Source organism: Lolium perenne, chromosome 7, assembly GCF_019359855.2.
Source record: "Lolium perenne isolate Kyuss_39 chromosome 7, Kyuss_2.0, whole genome shotgun sequence".
NCBI lineage: Eukaryota > Viridiplantae > Streptophyta > Magnoliopsida > Poales > Poaceae > Lolium > Lolium perenne.
Window position 1 is genome coordinate 203,784,304 of NC_067250.2, and position 19,965 is coordinate 203,804,268.

Below are 19,965 nucleotides of genomic sequence, written 5' to 3' on the forward strand. Positions count from 1 at the left end.
AATGTTCATGGCGAAGGTTGAAACTGCTTCGTTCATTGTTATATGGTTGAAAACAGAAAATGCTTCATGTGGTAATTGGTATAATGTCTTGAATAATTTGATACTTGGCAATTGTTGTGCTCAATTAGATCATGCTTAAGCTCTTGCATCATGTACTTTGCACCCATTAATGAAGAACTACCATAGAGCTTGTTGAAATTTGGTTTGCATGATTGGTCTCTCTAGAGTCTAGATATTTTCTGGTGAGGTGTTTGAACAACAAGGAAGATAGTGTAGAGTCTTATAATGCTTGCAATATGTTCTTATGTAAGTTTTGCTGTACCGGTTCATACTTGTGTTTGCTTCAAACAACCTTGCTAGCCAAAGTCTTGTATTGAGAGGGAATACTTCTCGTGCATCCAAAATCCTTGAGCCAAAAACTATGCCATTTGTGTCCACCATACCTACCTACTACATGGTATTTCTCTGCCATTCCAAAGTAAATTACTTGAGTGCTACCTTTAAAATTTCATTCTTTGTCTTTGCAATATATAGCTCATGGGAAAATAGCTTAAAAACTATTGTGGTATTGAATATGTAGCTTATGTATCTTATTTCTTATAAGTTGCTTGTTGAGCGGTAACCATGTTTCTGGGGACACCATCAACTATTACACCTTTGTTGAATATCATGTGAGTTGCTATGCATGTTCGTCTTGTCTGAAGTAAGGGTGATTTATCATGATCAAATGGTTTGAGTATGCATATTGTTAGAGAAGAACATTGGGCCGCTAACTAAAGCCATGAATCATGGTGGAAGTTTCAGTTTGGACATTAATCCTCAATCTCTTATGAGAATATTATCTGTTGTTGAATGCGTATGCATTAAATAGGAGTCCATTATCTGTTTTCTATGTTGTCCCGGTATGGATGTCTAAGTTGAAGATAATCAAAAGCGAGAAATCTAATGCGAACTTTCTCCTTAGACCTTTGTACAGGCGGCATAGAGGTACCCCTTTGTGACACTTGGTTGAAACATATGTTATGCAATGATAATCCATGTAAATCCAAGCTAATTAGGACAAGGTGCGAGCACTATTAGTATTCTATGCATGAGGCTTGCAACTTATAGGATGTCTTATGCATAACACATATGAATTATCACTACCGTTGACAAAATTGTTTCTATGTTTTCAAAATGAAAAGCTCTAGCACAAAAATAGTAATCCATGCTTCCCTCTGCGAAGGGCCTTTCTTCTACTTTATGTTGAATCAGTTTACCTACTTCTTTCTATCTTAGAAGCAAACACTTGTGTCAACTGTGTGCATTGATTCCTACATACTTGCTTATTTGCATTCCTCATATTACTTTGTGTTGACAATTATCCATGAGATGTACATGTTGAAGTTGAAAGCAACCGCTGAAACTTATATCTTCCTTTGTGTTGCTTCAAAACTTTCTACTAAGAATTTATTGCTTTATGAGTTAACTCCTATGCAAGTCTTATTGATACTTGTCTTGAAAGTACTATTCATGAAAAGTCTTTGTTATATGATTCAGTTGTTTAATCATTGTCTTTACCATTGCTTCGAATCACTGCATTCATATCATATGCTTTACAATAGTATTGATCAAGATTATGATAGCATGTCACTTCAGAAATTATCCTTGATATTGTTTACCTACTCGAGGGCGAGTAGGAACTAAGCTTGGGGATGCTTGATACGTCTCAAACGTATCTATAATTTCTTATATTCCATGCTACTTTTATGACAATACTCACATGTTTTATACACACTTTATATCATTTATATGCATTTTCCGGCACTAACCTATTGACGAGATGCCGAAGAGCCAGTTGCTGTTTTCTGCTGTTTTTTGTTTCAGAAATCCTACAAAGGAAATATTCTCAGAATTGGACGAAATCAACGCCCAGGGTCTTATTTTTCCACGGAGTTTCCAGAAGACCGAAGAGCATACGAAGTGGGGCCACAAGGGGCCGTAACCATAGGGCGGCGCGGCCAGCATGGGGCCCGCGTCGGCCTATGGTGTGGGGCCCCTGCACCGCCTCCAACTCTGCCCTTCCGCCTACTTAAACTCTCCATCGCGAAAACCCTATTACCGAGAGCCACGATACGGAAATACTTCCAGAGACGCCGCCGCCGCCAATCCCATCTCGGGGGATTCAGGAGATCGCCTACGGCACCCTGCCGGAGAGGGGAATCATCTCCCGGAGGACTCTTCATCACCATGATCGCCTCCGGATTGATGTGTGAGTAGTTCATCCTTGGACTATGGGTCCATAGCAGTAGCTAGATGGTTGTCTTCTCCTCATTGTGCTATCATGTTAGATCTTGTGAGCTGCCTATCATGATCAAGATCATCTATTTGTAATGCTACATGTTGTGTTTGTTGGGATCCGATGAATATGGAATACTATGTCAAGTTGATTATCAATCTATCATATATGTGTTGTTTATGATCTTGCATGCTCTCCGTTGCTAGTAGAGGCTCTGGCCAAGTTGATACTTGTAACTCCAAGAGGGAGTATTTATGCTCGATAGTGGGTCCATGCCTCCATTGTATCCTGGGACGATGTGAGAAAGTTCTAAGGTTGTGGATGTGCTGTTGCCACTAGGGATAAAACATCGATGCTTTGTCTAAGGATATTTGTGTTGATTACATTACGCACCATACTTAATGCAATTGTCTGTTGTTTGCAACTTAATACTGGAAGGGGTGCGGATGCTAACCCGAAGGTGGACTTTTTAGGCATAGATGCATGCTGGATAGCGGTCTATGTACTTTGTCATAATGCCCTAAGTAAATCTCATAGTAGTCATCATGATATGTATGTGCATTGTTATGCCCTCTCTATTTGTCAATTGCCCAACTGTAATTTGTTCACCCAACATGCTATTTATCTTATTGGAGAGACACCACTAGTGAACTGTGGACCCCGGTCCATTCTTTTACATCTGAATACAATCTACTGCAATCATTGTTCTCTGCTGCTCATTGCAAACAAACATCATTTTCCACACCATACGTTTAATCCTTTGTTTACAGCAAGCCGGTGAGATTGACAACCTCACTATTAAGTTAGGGAAAAATATTTTGATTGTGTTGTGCAGGTTCCACGTTGGCGCCGGAATCCCTGGTGTTGCGCCGCACTACACTCCTCCGCCAACAACCTTCACGTGGTCCTTGAATCCTACTGGTTCGATAACCTTGGTTTCTTACTGAGGGAAAACTTGCTGCTGTACGCATCACACCTTCCTCTTGGGGTTCCCAACGGACATGTGCTTCACGCGTATCAAGCGCTGGCCACGCACCCGATAGAAAAATAATTTCGAGACATCATCTACGCTACACATGATCTACGACATGGACCTCGCCTTGTATTTCTTTGACTTTGGAGATGGTTCTGCTTGGAGTCTCTACGCAAGTCTTCGACTTCCCTAGACACTCGGGGGCTACTGACATGGGCATACCCTTCGGGTACCCATTATTAGTATACCTGGCTCAGCCCAATATGGAGAAGACCCAATATGGAGAAGGCCCAACAAGGCAACCCGAAAAAGTAGTCGACTAGGACTCTTGTAAAACCCTAGGCTGGTTGCGTATATAAAGCTAGCCAGGACACCCGATAGAGGGGCCAACACATAGACAACATAGCTCCGCCTATGGCGGCACCCTGTAAAGATACTTATGATCATATAATAGATTGCTAGCAGCACGTAGGGATCCTCCACCAAGGGGACCCGAAGCTGGGTATATCGTGTGCCCAATCTCGCTCCCGGAATCTCCTTCGTCGCTCTCTCCTAAAACCCAAGTCTACAATCCGTAGGCATTGCCGAGGTGATCCCTCGTCACGCGCCCAACTGTGAGACGCGCCACCACCTCTCTTTTCGTCATCGACCGTCCGATTCGCTTCAATCTTGTGTGCCAGCCGACTTCGTTTGGCCTAAAAAGCTCTATATATATGACCCTCCTAGGTTTTTCTCTAGGGGAGCGCCGCAGAAACACCGAAACACGAAAACAGAGGCTACAACGACGAAGATTGGAGGGGAAAACTCCACCGGAGCTGCCACGGAGGGATCTCCACTTTTTCCAAGGTCTTCCACATCAACACCATGTTGAAGCGGGAGTAGTCCACCTCTATACTATGAGTTTGTGGCAGTAGCTTGATCTATTTCTCTCTTGTTCTTTATAGATCTTAGTATCATATGAGTTTCCCAACATGATTATGGTTATATATGTAATTTCTATGTGGTGGATCTTTATTCTATGATATTGTGATATGAGATTGGAATATATTATGTATAAGATGTATTGATATATGCATATTATGTACCCCGTTAAGTATTGGTAATGATCCAACTTGTATGCAAGAGCATGTGTAGAGAGATTTTTGTATTAGATGGAGTAACATGGTTTAGTGATTGAATAGTGACAACAAATTCATGGTCTATTATGGTTTCGCTTTTCCTTTGCTACCTGTCACTAGGGATAAAGTGAATGCATATGCTATGTTTACCACGTGATAAAAGTGATGATCTTGTTTGTTCAAGGTAGCATATTTGATATTTAAACATCATGTCAAAGTATTTATGGCTATGCTCTGTTAATTCTTAATACAAGATTGTTTGGAGTTTTCCCTTTCTTGTGGAGTGTAAGAGAGATGTGTTGCATCATCTATATGTTACGACGTGATGCACATATGAATGCTTATCAAACACATATTGAAGTTCCACCAATATTATCTCATTGATGAATTGTTATTATCCACTACAACTTTAAAAAGAGAGTAGACAAGTGAACCCATGAACCCCGTTCTAATTTTAATCATAAGAAACACTTTTCCAATTTATCTTACTTTCTATTTGTAGCAATATTTTAATCCGAAAATACAAAAATAATTAGTTTACTTAATCACATACAAAACCCAAAAACAACTATCTCTCTACTACATGTACTTAGTTTACTTAGTTTATTTTGTTTGCTTTACTTTTACTACATATTTTAATTATCTACAAATACTAATACGAAAACTTGTGCTTAACAACCACACGGTGAAGTTGGGCACACAAGGCAATTTCCTTACTTTGCAGGATTACTAGAAGAAGAGGAAAAGAGATAACTCTATACCAATTCCTCCAAGAGTTCAATATAAATCCTCGAGTCACCCTCGTGGGGAAAATTCTTTGCTAATTACAATAATCTCCTCTAGAGTGCCAACGTAATTAAGGCAATCCATTATGAATTCCCATCAGTGCTGCCTCAAGGGGACTACCTCTAAAATTGGGACTTGGTTCCCCTTTATCCATTGGTTAGGTTAACCTAACCTAAATAAGAACCCAATGGGTCAGGTGGTTAACCCCGAAACAATCTAGGTTCAAACGGTTCGATCTCGTTTGTACCAAAGGTTAACCGCGCACGGCACCTCCCGCTAGACCACCTCTACTCTGTCTTCCTCTCGCTCGGTACACCTAGAAAAAGTATTAACCAGCTCGCCCACGTCGCCGCAGTACTCGCCGGAGAACCACTACCCCGCCAGAAATTTGCTACCCCGATCATCGGAATGCAACTCCGGTCGGCCAAATCGAATTCTTTTTTGCTAATGGAGGTCGATCTGGCTGAATCGATGTTAACTGGGAGACATACGCAGCCGCCTCACCTGGGTGCTCCCGGCCTACCGCCCCGCCATCCAGAGAAAATACGGCACCCGACCTCGGAAGCACCCATCCGCGAGCTCGACGGGGCCCAGCACGGAGGCCCTGGCTGCCGTCCAGGAGCTCGACCGGACAGGCTAGCGTGGGGATGGGACGGGGGAGGTGGGGTGTCTCTGTTGGCAGGAAGGCTGGTATTTTGCAACATGGCATAGTTGGGAGGTGCGGCTGAGGAAGCCATGGCCAGCGTCAAGACGGCGAGGTGGCTGGGCTTCAAGTGGAAGCAGCTACGGGAGGAAGATGACTAGCTCTGGGAGAAAAAAAAGTGACAACACTAACAGGTGGTCCTAGGAGATATTCACTTTGGCTCATAGGAGCATTTGCTCCCACTATGTGAATCTACATTTCGAAATGTCAAAAAATTCTAAAGTAAAAAAATTTCGTGTACATCTACACATTTTATGTTCGTGCATAAGTTTTCAAAAGAAACTAAAAAAAATTATGTCTCCTGTAAAAAAGACAAATTTTGATGCTATAACACGACTACATACAGGACAATTTTTTTGTCTTTTTTGTACACGCCGCATAAAATATTGTTTCTCCATGAAAATTTGTGCACTAACAAAGAATGTCACGATGTACACCAAAACATTTATGTCAGAATTTTATGACATTTTTAAAATTATTTTTTAATTATTTTGTATAATGGGAGCATTTGCTCCTATGAGCCAAAACGCCACCTCCGTGGTCCTACACGGTAGTTTTTGTAAGTAGAGGCTCTATGTTGTTAGGCAACTGACATTGCAGGGTATCCACACAGCATGCAAAACTGTCAATAAAAATCTTAAGAGTTCAATTCGCTCATCCTGCTCGCTGGGAACGACATGTATTCGAAATCTTAGCAAAAAAGGTTCAAACCTTAAGAACCGATGGTTAACCATTTATAACCCTAATAACCAAATGGTTAATCTGTTTTACCGTTTATGTGAAATGGTTCTTTAGGTTCGAGTTCGGAAAGTAAATGGTTAACCAATTCCCATCGTTAGCTAGCTCCGACAGGCTAGGTCAGTAGGCTTGAGCACCATTTTACTTGAATAGTCTCTTCGTTAGATCTTCCAGCATTGCTGGCCTTTGAATAATTAAGGAATTAACATATGTTACATGTATCATCTTTCAACCAAATAGCACCAATTGGGCGACTGGACCAAAAGGAAAGACGAGGGTCGCACTCAATTCTATGTACTTTTCATCCGATTGAAAAAAATGCAGCACGCTAATTCTCCCCTCCAAGTTCCTCCCGTAGAACACGAGTTTCTGCGTCAGGGTGGCTACCTCCGACAAGGGCGGGTGGGGGGGCACCTGCCCCCTACTCAAATTTGACAAAAAAAATGTTCATCAGAGGTAATGCTCCGTTTCCTCATCGATGTTCATTACCCCTCAAGCTAGCCGACTCTTGTATCGAAAGTGACCCCCTACATGTCCTAGCTTGGTGTCACCTGCATTCGAAAGAAGATGGCAGTGCTTAGCTTACCGGGTTATGCACTCAATAGCACAATAAGCTAGAGCCTACGCAATTTAAAAGGGCTTTTGGAGATAAGGCTTGCAGACAACTACCTCACGGGGTGTGTTCCAAAAGTCTGAAAACCTTAATTTGTTGAAGAAAATTGAATTTTCAATGGTCAACTTGATTCCGCCTCTTCACACATTCAACCACAAAGTGATGGTGAACATTGCTAGCAATGTCGATTTCACTGATAGCACTAGGTGAGCTTACTACATTTTTTGCCTAGGTAGTTCAAATGAAATTTCCCTAAGCTACATCGGAAAATCATCAAGCGGAAGGATCTCTCTATTTTTGTTTATAACCACACCTCGTGCAAAAGGAGTGGCATAATATATTATAATGGATTAGTGGGATACTTTTTTGCATGACAAAAGAAAAGCAACTTGGTAAAGATTATAGTGCCACTTGTAGCAGGTCTCGTAATATTTATACGCATTGGTATATTCCAATACAGCGGGAGCTACACAAGATCTCATGTTTTAAAGTTTCAAATATTATTTGTCTAAGTGAATGTTAAAAGAAGAAAAGGTTGATCTGTAGCAGTCCAACAACAAAAAAAGGAAATCCATAATTGAGAGTCTGGCACTGAAAATCTAGATTTGCCTTTTTCAGTTATAAAATCATACTCGTCCAGTTCAGCAAAGAACGTTGAACTCAGTCAACAGAGAAAAGTAAAAGTATAACTACAGTTTAGAGAAAAATACAACTCATTTTCAGCTAAAAAAATGCAGCCGGTTTCCGCTGCATGTTTTTTGGTGATTGAGACTTCAAAATTCTCAGCCGACTAAGACATAGCAAATCCTTATAAATATAGTATTTTGGCATATTATTCATCGGTATTCCTTCAGCTTTGTCCCTATAAATTATTGCATTTTTTCGCAAATACATGTCGTCAAGCTTTCAAAATAAAATCATTTACCTATATTTCTCAAAAGCCGTATGACCCATTTCCTAGACTTTCAGTCAACATCCAACCTTTCTCATATCGAACTCGCACGTCTAATATTTATCCCAACCTAACTTCATAGACAAATACTAAAACGTGATACAAAAATAAGTATCGAAGGATATAATGCAAATCGTGTCGCGATCGATGTCCAGAACGAAAAGGCAGTATATAGCCTACTTGCCAGACCCTCAGTCTCTGTATTTGATCAGTTTATTACACTCATTTTGCAATTAACCAAGGATGATTTAGCAGAAGCAAACAATTTGAGGCTCATATACCGAGCAATTGAGCAAGGGAGTAAGCAAGCAATAGCTTGTTCCGGTCGACAAGATTCATGGCGTACATCTGCGACGCCGCGAGCCGCATCAATCGGACCTGCAGTTCTCCACGTGCACCACGCCGTTCATGTACTCATCTGCGAGCCCGGCGAACTAGGTACCGCGGCAGCATGTAGGGCGTGATTGGTTGGTCGCATCCCTTTGCTACATTAAGTAAGATCTTTTCCACAGAGTCATGTTTAACTAGGCCAAATCCATATACCTGAATGGCATTTTGTTTGGTTGCCAATAAAGTTTTTTAGCCCATTTATGCGTCTTGTTTGGTTGGCAAGAAAACTACAATTTGTGTCTCAAGCGCGCATTTTGGTTGTTTGGTTATCTACGAAACGTAGTTCTAGTTACCACTTCTTTCAAGTGTAACATTACCCCTCACCAGCAAAGAGCAAAGAGGAAGCGGTGACTTTCAACGATCTTCGTGGGGGTGGCCGAAGATGCAGGCTTGATCATCTCTCCTCTGAGTTCTCCAATAGCATATAGCGCTTCCTTGAAGTACCTACAACCAGTTGATCTCCTCCATGTACTATGGATGACTCGAAATCGTTGGTTGTGCCTGATGACATGAAGGAACATAGCAATTTGCTCTTCGATACAAGTGTGGATGTTGTTCCTGGGCAACCCCTTCCTCTTAATGTGTTCACGAGTTGGTTGAAGGCAGTTTTTTCATCCTTAGCATGTTCACAGATTGCACATTGTCATTGTTGTAGATGTAATTCAGGTTGTTAATCATCTCTCTGTCGCGGACATACATTGGTGCATATGTCACGCTGGGCCTAGTATTCTGACGAATGACTCTCGCGTGCAGACATAACACCCATGCCTGAATGACAGTTACAAATGCACCAGCTTGAACAAATATCTTCTGCAGGCCGGCCTAGGCATTTTGATGCGGCTAAATCAGGAGCTAAATTGGCATGAATCTAGGCTAAGTCGGCTTGTTTGTAAGCTAAATCAGTAAGAGGAGGGGCGGGAGTAGGTTGGTCAAGCTTACAGTCTTTTTGAATGGCGGCCGCATCTTGCCGGAGCCGAAGACGAAGGGGCAGGTATGGGTCACTACTCCAGGAGGTCTTGGACTCGAAAACCAGCTACACAGCTCGTCGGAGAGGTTGCGGGAGACGGTCCTGGAGATTTCCGCCGCAGATCTAGCTCATTGCCGTCGTCACAGATTTAGATCACCGTTGTCGCTTTCTTCGCTAAAGGGAATCTTGTTTTCGGGGCGGGGGAGGGGGGGGGGGGGGGGTGGGGTGACCGACTATGGCGGGCAGCGAGGCTACTTTGCTCGTCTAAACGGAGATCTCCCGCCTTTTCCACCGTGTTCCCCCGCGCAAAATTTTGGCCGATTTGCGCTCGCCAACTTCTGTTTCCAGAAAAATTGCCGAATCAAGCGTTACTTACGGATTAACTTTTGAGCCGCTTTATAGTTGGTGCGATGCAGAATTGCAGACCCAGTCCCTTGCCAGGATGCTTCAAAAGGCATGTACTAGTGCACTACTGCAGTAGTGCAACTCACTACGGAAAAAGAATTCTGATCTGAACCCCAATTCTACTCGGACTAATCTCGTGTTAAGCGAACGTAACCACACAGATTACCCTTAATCCTACTCGGCTCCGCGCTCTGCCTCCGGCTGAGTATATATATAGGTCAACACCATACCAGGTACGCACTCCTTCTCATCGCGCGCGGAACACCAGCAAAGCTTAGTTCTGCGACGTCGCATCGTAACCGGGCGCTAGCAATGGCGGGTGCCGGCGAAGGCATCCGTGGCAGCGGTGGAAGCAAGAAGCAAGCCGAGGTTGCACTCCCGGCGGAGGCGAGCGGCGCCGGCGTAGGCACCGTGTCCCCGCACTCCGGCGAGACACACACGAGCGGCAACGGCCACAGCCCGGCGCAGCAGCTTATGGAGGCGCTGAGGAAGAGCCAGGAGGAGATCGCCGGCATGGGGGTGGCCGAGGTGCTTGCCTACCAGGAGCGCCTGCAGGCGCTCAGGCTCCGCGTTCTCCAGCGAATCAAGGAGGAGCAGGAGAAGATCGCGCCGGCTGAGCAGGCCACGGCGCCGGCGCCACGCCGTGCTGGTTGATTGCTTCTAGCTAGATCATGCATTGCAGGATTCTTTAATTCTTTTTTTCTTTGATGGAGGATTCTTTAATTCTTTATTACGGCACCTGTGACTCTTTAATTCCAATTCTTTTGCTCGTTCGCCATGCATGTATTCATGTGTAACCTAATGTGTATGGTTGTGTCCAATTGTTGATAATGCGATTTTTCTCTCGTGTATTTAGTTTTGCGAACAAGATATATTTGACCTTTTTATAATGTGTTAATGATGATGAAGAATTGTGTCTGTGTAGGTAGTAGGTACCCATGAAATTAGACATGTTTTATTGTCTAGGTACACATCTAAGTCAAATAATTTGGAACGGAATATATGTGATTACACGATACCTTTGTAATGTTCGATTTCAGATTGAGCACAAGTTGATTCAAATCCTAATTAACCAGTGTCGTGGTTTAGCAACAACTTTCTTTCTTTTCACTGAATCAAATCGTCCCCACGAGATTATCTTTTTTTTTAGATAAAAGGCACTCAAGTGCCCAACTTTGAATTAACAAAGCCACCAACGGCGAGAACGATACAAAGTGCTGGACACAGCTTACAGAACGACACCACACACTCACACGAGCTACCGAAGAAGCTACAGCCGGAAGCGCGACCAACAAGCTCAGCCTACGCGCCTACGAGGACTCGGAGCAGAGCTGGAGTCTACAGTGTCGGACCGGAGCTCACTCGAGAGCGAGTCATTTTCACGCGCGCCTCAACAGACCTACTCCGTCGCAGAAACACCACCGGAAGCCGACCACCACCGGGGACCAAGCCAAGATGCTCACAAACCGAACAACAGCGCCAAGGAAGCTCGACAAGGGAAGGGCACGTAGCAAGCCTTGCCGAAGATCGCCGAAGAATCACCTCCATCACGACCATCGGTGAGCCTCGCGTTGTGGGTTCCAAGACGGTGTCTTCAAGAAGAGCACGACACCGGGGTGCCGCCACCGCCCGATCCGGGGATCTTGGGTTTTCACCCGGACGAAGTAGAGGGACGGAGATTGTCCTCACGACGCCTTCAACAAGGGAAAGCTGCCCGCGGACGCCGCCGCCGTGGCCGGAGGGGCAAAGGTTTCCCTTTGGCGACCTCACCGCCATCTACCCCCCACAACACTCGACTCGCCGACCACCACGCCGCCCTCACGGCCGTGGTCACCAGCCAGCACACGAGTCATTGGCTCGCCCGCCAACCAACATGACTCCCACCTTCCAGGGCCGCCGCCCCGGCGTCCCAACTCAGAGCACCGACGAACGAGAGAGGAGACGGGAAAACGCCGCCGCCTCACGAGGAACAGAGCTGCAAACCGACAGCCCCAGTGGCTACCGGGCACGCCAAAACTGGAGACGGATTGAGCCAAAGCCCAGGGCCCCTGCCCTGGCCTGCAAGCGCGGCGGCCAGAGAGCCCATCCAAAACCACCGCCGGAATGCCGCCGCACCGCCGCCGCACCAGGCAGGGGCGGAGCTCCCCTTTGGGCAAGGTGTGGCACTTGCCCTACCTTGATTTTTGGCAAACAATCGAGTGTATATATGTATATGTGGATATACCATCAATTTTGTACCCTTTTTTTAAGGGAAAACAAAAGAAAAAACAGGAGTTGGACGGGCAGGAGGAGAACAATCAAGTAAGCAAACGAACTGGGTTATGCTAGGTGGGCCGCACGTGGTTGACGGAAACCAACCGTCCGTGTCCTGCGATTCATTCGCCTCGATCGCGAGAAGGAACAACAATCGTGATTTGTGTCGCCCAGAAACGACTTTCGCCCGGGAGACCAAGACTTGTCTTTGATCGTTTCACTGTGCCGCCAGCTGCCCATGCACTGGCGAGATCCCTCCGACTCCCCTACTCCCTGGCCAAGCCGTCCGGCCACGCGCGTCTAGTCCTGCAAACCACGCGGATCTAGCTTCTAGGTTTTCTGGAGACCGCGGAGCTGTTTTTGATTCAGAATATGTTGCTATTACCATAGTACTAGGCAACTATGCTTACCATCATATGAACTAACAGTTTATTCTTTTGCGTTTAAAATTTCACCCGACCTCAAATTTTTTTCGTCCTCCGCCACTGGCACCAGGAGATCACCACCAACCAGTTCGGCAACCAACAGCCCCCAAGGCTGCGGGAGCCCGCAGATCTGGAGCGGAGGTGGGTCGGCTCGAAAGGGGCGCAGGCCCCTGCCTCGGCCCGACTCGAGGCAACTAGATCGAGATCTGGCCGCACTACCCAGCACCCCACGAGATTATCTTCTCGTTCGATCGTGCAATACCATCGGTGTGGGTGAGAGAACAGACTAGAGGTGAACCGAGGCCTAGCCTAATGGAGTGAGACCTACCGTGTCGCTTGAGTTCGAGTGACAGCGTCCTCTCGCGGATATCTTCTACTCTATGAATCGGCGTGGGTATTTAACTACTAGATCGAGGTCTGTGACCAAGTTGCATTTTTTTCAGAGTAGAGACCGGTCGAGCCAGGAAGTGTTTTGGGTCACGAGGCTAGTAGATATGGCACACACACACCCATTGACTGGCATCCACTGTCGCTTCACCAACATGGAACAGCTTGAACTAAAGCCCCAAGATTTTTTTTATGAAACGAAAGAGCCCCAACATTAATTTATTATTGATCGGATGGGTACTTTTTTTTGGCTGATGACATTGCAAGTTTAGTTCTGTTGGAGGGACGATAATTACGAGATTCACGATTTCACTTACCCTGTTTGCATAGTAGGATCAGCTTAGTAATTGAGAATATGAATTATTTTGTGCTTTGTGAGAAAACAAGTTATATATGCCTGGGATTTGCTAGTTCTCGGCTAGCTAAAAATTTACTTCGTGCTGAGTTAAGTCCTATACCATTTAGTTTGCATTGTGATTCATGCTAGTTATGAGTTGCAACTAAGATTTGATAACATCATCTGTCTGAGCACCAAGTTAGTTCAATAGTCACACCCTATATGCCTCCATGTATGAATTGCGACAGAAGAAGCAGCACCGAATCTAAAAAACGCATGTGTTGGATTTCATCTTTGTTATTTATAAGATGCTAATATCAGATAGAACATTTGCATATTGTGAGGCCATATTTTATTCCATCTCTATTTGGATTTTCCTCTGTCTTGCTCCCTTCCTAGGAGCGATCTTGGGCGCTCTTGCTCATGCTCTCGGGATGCTGCAGCAGAAACAAAACGCACAGTGAAACAAACAATCAGAAATGCTAGCACAAAAAAAGAAAGTACTCGAACAATGCTGAGGTAAGATACGCACGTGTTGCAGTCGAAGTCGAGGGCGAGAGGGAACGGCAGGGGCGAGCCGCACGCCGCCGGGAGGTCGCGCGCGATGTCGCTCTTGAGCCCGTCGAACCGCGCCGCCGCGCTCTTGATGCACTCGCAGACGAACCGCCGCTCCACCGTCCCCGCCGGCAGCGCCCGGATGCGCTTCACGCCTTGGCAGCACAGGGCGGGCGGTGCCGCCTCCTTGCCGGTCACGTACTCCGCGCACGGGAGCAGGTTGGCGTCCACCTCGACGCAGGTCAGCGCGCCGTGGCCTACCTCTGCCAGTAACGCCACGGCCAGTGCCGCCACCACGACAGCCGCCGCCACGGTGCCCTTCATCTTCTCCAGCTAGCTACCGGGCCGCTTGCTTGTGGTGATCTTCTTCTCGACCGTGTGGAGCTTGTGATCATGGAGTGTGGCTTCGGGCTGGGCTTTTTATAGCGTGGAGATGCATGGTGATCCATGCCATACTCATTAAATGCCATGTGTGTTTGTGTGCGGAGAATGGATGAGATGGTTAGTTTGTTACAACGCCATGGCAGAAGAGACGATGCTGTGTATGAAGTCCGCGGCAGCCTTCTGTAACAGAAGATGTTGCTTGGCAGCTACCATTATGTCATGGTTGTTCACCAAGTAATTGCATGCATCTAGTATGAAGCTAGCTCAGTTATTTACTCAGAGATTTCAAGCACGAGGAAGACTTAATTAGTTACAGGTTACACCTAGTGAACGAAAGATCAAAGGAGACAGTTAATGATCAGGAAGAAATCATTCAATTCTTTGTGTTCCGAAATTGTCAGGGTGCATATATGTATTTTTGTTCACCATTCTTGTGGCAGTATAATAGGATCTATGTTCTGCTCGAGCTTACATCTGCATGCCATGGCTAGGACAGGAGCCGTACATCTGCGGCGGCAAGCGCGGTTGAGCGGCGGCGATGAGCGGCTTGGCCTTGGGCATGGTCATCCCGTAGACTTCGTTGGTGTCGATGTCCTCAGGGCGGAGGCCGTCCGGCGGGGACCAGTCGAAGCAGTGGAAGAGCCTGGCGAGCGCCATGAGCACCAGGATCACGCCCAGCGGCGCACCTGGGCACTTGCGCTTCCCCGCGCTGAAAGGCAGGATCTTGAAGTCCGGCAGGTGGCTGATCTCCACGCGCCCGCCGTCCGCCGGGAGGTGCCTCTCCGGCCGGAACTCCTCGATGTCGTCCCAGATGCGCGGGTTCCGGCCCAGCGCGTGGGTGTTGATGAAGATCCTCGTCTGCGCCGGGATGTCGTAGCCCATGATCGTCGTCGGCTTCAGGGACTCGTGCGGGATCAGGAACGGCCCGGCCGGGTGCATCCGGAAGGACTCCCGGACCACGCAGCGGAGGTACGTCAGGTGGGGGAGGTCCGACTCCACCACCATGCGGCTGCGGCCGACTACGGCGTCGAGCTCCTCCTGGATCTTGCGGAGGACGCGCGGGTTCTTGATCACCTCTGCCATCACCCACTCGTTGGTCACTGATGAAGTATCAGTTGCAGCAGCGATCATGTCCTGCGTATACAGTTATACACATGCATGGATGAGTTTGTTCATTCAGAATGTGTTGTGAACTTCAGCCTAACTTTTCTGATACAGGAAGTCACGCTCAATAATCAACATGTAAATGTACTTCCAATTTCTTTGTGATTCAGGGGGGAAGCAGTAGCAGCAATATATTCATTTGCAGTACCGACCATGTGCCTACAAACCTAAATCAACATAATCTACAATGGAAATAACATGGTGCTTTCTTTAGTGCAAAAGACAAATAATGGCAAATCCCAAGCTTCTGTTTCAGAAGAATAGGTAAATTCCAAACTGTGCTGTGAAATCAAACAGTGTATTCCCTACTCGGTTACAAAAAAAAAGTAAAAGAACTTATTTGTGGCTCTCTTTTAGACATAATTGCACAACAACTAGGAAGTCATATATAGTTTCAAGAATAGCACATGCAATGTTGACAGAGCACAAACAGGAAAGACCGAACTAACTTAAAGGAAATGAACTTGAGGAACAGTAAAGATACCTGCATTAAGGCTTTGATCTCCACATCCTCCATGTGCTCCTTCCCATTCTCGCCAGGCAAGGAAAGCAGCACATCAACAAAGTCCATCTCTTCTTTGCTATCATCACAATCATCATCAAGGGATGCACTCTTCCTGGCCTCCCTTGCCTTCCTATGCTCATCAATTATCTTCTGGTGAAAATCATCCACCTTCTTCTCAACCTCCCTCATCTTCTTCTCGCATCCATATGGATCGACCCATCTCCAGGCAGGCAAGTAATCGCCAAGATAGATCAGGCCCAGCAGAAAGAACAGCTCATGGGTGATGTGCATGAACTCCATCGCTTCACCGGGGCCTGCTGACTGCAGCCCAAAGTACTGCTTTCCTAGCAGCATTCTCGTCACATTGTTCATTGAGAAGGCCCCAAGAACCTCTCTGAGATTCACAGGCTTACCTGACTGGGATTTAGCCCATACAAACTGACAGAGGTGCTCAGCTTCCTCAGCTCGGTGAGCAGCAAAGGATTCCAGCCGCTTGGTGGTCAGCAGGTGCTCCATGCAGACCCTCCGCATCCTCTTCCAGTTTGGCCCCAGTGGAGCAAGAGCCACGTCACCGCACCCATAGGCAAGGTGAACAGCAGCCAATGTCCGGGGCCGTGAAGCAAAGATCTCATCTTGCCGGATAAGTATTTCACGGATGACTTCAGGGTCATCAGTGGTGATGGCATCAATGGTTCCAAGACGAAGATAGACAAGGGGTCCATACTTGGTGCAAAATCGAGCAAAGTCCTTGTGGGGAAGAGGACTCAACTGGAGAAGGTTTCCAAAGATTGGCCACCTTGGAGGTCCAGGTGGAAGCCTTAGCCTCATCCTGTTGAATCTTCTCCAATACACTGCAGCAAGGATCCATGAGCATAAGATGATGGAAAGAAGAAGTGGATCCATAGATCACAAGAGGATGGAAATTCTAGTCGAATTGCAAATGTTGTTCTATTTATGGGATCTCATCAAGCTTGCCGGTGAAAAATCATTAAGTTGAAGCGATATGGTTAGAGTATTAGAGTGGTCATGATTCTTGTGCTGATATGTATGGTTAAACATCTCACCTAACATCGTATAACAAATGTCATGATCTTGACATGACTAAGGTAGTGATGCAGAGAGCGGAAAAATGCCAAGGGAAATGTATATAGAAAAGAACTGGAACAAAAAAAAACTGACAACAGATCTTATATTCGCAAAACATATGACTTCCACACTGTTATCAGCAATTTTCTTGGCACAAATTCTATTTTTACAAAACTTTTTTTGAATTAGGCATGAACGATCGAACATCATCTAGAAGTTTGTTCAGCAGATTCCTGTCATTATGAAGACATAATATATTTAGCATGCAAATCTTACTCCAACATCTACCACATCAATAATATACTAGCAGATATAAATCATAGTTTACTTAAGAGAACATGGAGAAATCTATCGTTATCTCAAACACAGTATCTAACTCCCTGGTGCACTTCTCCCTGTAAGCCTACCTTAAGAGGTTGGAAATTCTGCTGCTGAAACGAAAAGATCAATAAGAAATAAGCCACCCAATTTACCTTGGCCATAGTTGTCTCATTCAAATTAGCCTTAGGCTTCGCTCAGCAAGCAGATCCTTTGTTCTTCAGTACTTCTCTATAGCAGATGAGTTGTGTGCATAGGATCCTCGATCTTTCAAGTGCAGTAAAATAGGGACTGCACATGATCATGTGAGTTCTTTCGGAAAGTCATCTCAATTTATGTGTCTCAACATGTATGCATACATAAGCACAGCCTGTCAGTTTTATATTTTTGTGTCTTGGCCTGCCAGTTACCTAAATCTAGAACTCTAGAAGTGTTCATTGTGTGTTCTGTTTTATGCTACCTTATCCTGTATAATAAGGCTATAGCCAGCATTTTTACTGGCCATGTTGGACAACTGTAAACCTTTTAGCACTGCTTCATCATCCTTCATCCCGGCAGATGAGAACATATTTGACAGGACTGTATAAGCTGTTGCATCATAAGGATCCATCTCGAGAAGCTTCTGTGCTGCTATTTTTGCATAAGCAAGATTGGAATGGAGACTACTAGCGCTGAGCAAAGCTGCCCAAGCATCAGAATGATCATTCTGAGACATCGAGTTAATCATTTCCAGTGCTTCGGCGAGGAGGCCTGCACGACCTAAAAGATCAACCATACATGTGTAGTGGTCAGGGTTTGGATCAATGCCATAGACTGATCTCATTGACTCAAAGTATTTGTAACCTTGTTGAACCAAACCAGCACGTGAACAGGCAGTCAGAATTCCCAAGAATGTCACATGGTTAGGCTTGTGGCCATCAATTTGCATTTTGGTAAAAAGTTTGAACGCACCTTCAGCAAAATTATGCTGTGCAAATGCTGTAATCATAGAATTAGTAGCGAAAAGACTTGGCCTGCTAATGCTTGAGAAAACACGATAAGCTTCAGCCAATCTTCCACACTTTGCGTACAGTGATACCAAAGAAGTGTGAACAGAAGAGTCAAAGACCCATCCCATGTTGATTGCGTACGCATGAGCTTGCATTCCCTGATTCAACATTGTCAGGCTGGCCAAAGCACTGAGTAGACAACTAAAAGCTATGGTGTTAGGTTTGCACCCTTCTTGTGCAATGCGACAAAACCACCGCACTGCACTTAAATAGTCTCCATTTGCAGTCAGACTAGAAATAACTGCAGTCCAAGCAACCTCGTCTTTTCCTGGCATTTGCTCGAAAAGTTCAACAGACTCCCTCATCCAGCCCCTGTTAGCAAACCCAACAACCATCGATGTCCAAGAAACGACATCCTTCTCAGGCATTAACTTGAACAGCACATGTGCTTCCTCGACCATGTTATGCTGAACATAGCCTGTGATCAACGAGTTCCACGATACTATGTCTTTCCACTTCATGCAAGCAAACACCCTTCTAGCATCAACCATCCAACCAAACCGGGAATACAAGATGATTACTGAATCAGCCAAGAAAACGTCGATCTCAAACCCGATTGCTATAATCAAACCGTGAATCTGAATTCCTTCTCTGACAAGGCCGGCCTCAGCACAAGCATCGAGCGCAACCGAGAGAGTCGTCGTATTGACCTGCACACCTGCCCTTCTCATGTCCAGAAACAGCAGCAAGCTATCTCTGTACATCCTATGTTGCACATATCCACGGATCATCGAGGTCCACGACACCACATCCCGCTCCGGCATGGTCTCGAACACCTTCCTGGCCTCCGACAAGCTTCCATGCTTGCAGAGCCCATCAACGACGGTGCTCCAGGATATGACATCCCTCACCGTCATTCCCTCGAACACCCTCAGCGCCATGCCAAGCTCGCCGGCCCTCAAGTACCCGGCCAGCAGCGCGTTTGACGCAACTGGGTCACGCCAGTGCCGTGGCACCTCCGCGTACACGGCCTCGGCCTCGCGGAGCATCCCTGCCCTGGCGAGCCCTGAGATGACGGCGCCGTAGGACACCGCGTTCCTGGCCGGCGCCTTGCAGAAGAGCGCGTGCGCGGCGGCTGGTTGACCAGCGCGGAGGTAGACGGAGAGCAGGGCGTTCCAGGAGGCGGCGTTACGGCGGGGCATGTCGTCGAAGACGAGGCGCGCGGAGGCGAGGTCGCCGTTGTCGGCGTAGGCGGTGAGGAGCGCGGTCCAGGAGATGACGTCCCGGCGGGGCATTCGGTCGAACAGCTCCTGGGCGTCCCGGAGGCGGCCGCGGCGGCCGTAGGACGTGAGCAGCGCGTTGAGGTGGGCTGTGTTGGCATGGCGGCGTGGCGGCGGGGCCTCCTCCTGCGGGATTGCGTGGCGGCGGGGGACGCCGGCGAGAGTGGCGATGGCGGGGGCGCTTGGGAGTCGGGGTCGCAGCGCAGCCATTGGCGGTGCGGAAACCACCGTGTGTGCCAGTGGAGACATGAAACGCCGGCTCCCGCCGGAGAAGTAAACTCCGAGCATCGACAATTCTCTGCTTTTCCAATATTGTGTAAGCTTCACATTTAGTTAGACAAGTTCGTGGCATTTGGTTT

At 46.5% G+C, this 19,965-nt stretch overlaps 3 protein-coding genes across 4 annotated transcripts; all 3 read right to left on the reverse strand.

Annotated features, from left to right (window-relative positions):
• Positions 1-13,720: 13,720 nt before the first annotated feature.
• LOC127315637 (non-specific lipid-transfer protein A-like) lies at positions 13,721-14,233 on the reverse strand. The gene is made up of 2 exons (XM_051346107.2): positions 13,830-14,233; positions 13,721-13,762 (listed from the first exon to the last, which is right to left on the reverse strand). Exons 1-2 carry the CDS (start codon positions 14,202-14,204, stop codon positions 13,721-13,723), a joined length of 417 nt encoding a protein of 138 aa, XP_051202067.1. The 5' UTR covers positions 14,205-14,233.
• A 386-nt stretch (positions 14,234-14,619) lies between these two features.
• On the reverse strand, positions 14,620-17,772 carry LOC127314439 (cytochrome P450 703A2). Of its 2 annotated transcripts, XM_051344905.2 has the most exons (3): positions 17,493-17,772; positions 15,913-16,784; positions 14,620-15,398 (listed from the first exon to the last, which is right to left on the reverse strand). In XM_051344905.2, exons 2-3 carry the CDS (start codon positions 16,759-16,761, stop codon positions 14,733-14,735), a joined length of 1,515 nt encoding a protein of 504 aa, XP_051200865.1. In that variant the 5' UTR covers positions 16,762-16,784; positions 17,493-17,772; the 3' UTR covers positions 14,620-14,732. The 2 variants fall into 2 exon arrangements, with proteins under 2 accessions (XP_051200865.1, XP_051200864.1); XM_051344904.2 differs by lacking the exon at positions 17,493-17,772 and having other exon boundaries at positions 15,913-17,440.
• Positions 17,773-17,788: 16 nt separating this feature from the next.
• Positions 17,789-19,952, reverse strand: LOC127314438 (pentatricopeptide repeat-containing protein At1g53600, mitochondrial-like). The gene has a single exon (XM_051344903.2). The coding sequence runs from the start codon at positions 19,892-19,894 to the stop codon at positions 17,789-17,791; it is 2,106 nt and encodes a 701-aa protein (XP_051200863.1). The 5' UTR covers positions 19,895-19,952.
• Between the last annotated feature and the right edge of the window lie 13 nt (positions 19,953-19,965).

Coding starts and splice junctions, on each gene's coding strand:
- LOC127315637 (XM_051346107.2), bottom strand. CDS start 14,204: ATGAAGGGCACCGTGGCGGCGGCTGTCGTGGTGGCGGCACTGGCCGTG. Junction 13,763..13,829: donor CTTACCTCAGCATTGTTCGA/GTACTTTCTTTT, acceptor TTTCTGCTGCAG/CATCCCGAGAGCATGAGCAA.
- LOC127314439 (XM_051344904.2), bottom strand. CDS start 16,836: ATGGATCCACTTCTTCTTTCCATCATCTTATGCTCATGGATCCTTGCT. Junction 15,399..15,912: donor AGATCAAAGCCTTAATGCAG/GTATCTTTACTG, acceptor CTGTATACGCAG/GACATGATCGCTGCTGCAAC.
- LOC127314438 (XM_051344903.2), bottom strand. CDS start 19,894: ATGCTCGGAGTTTACTTCTCCGGCGGGAGCCGGCGTTTCATGTCTCCA.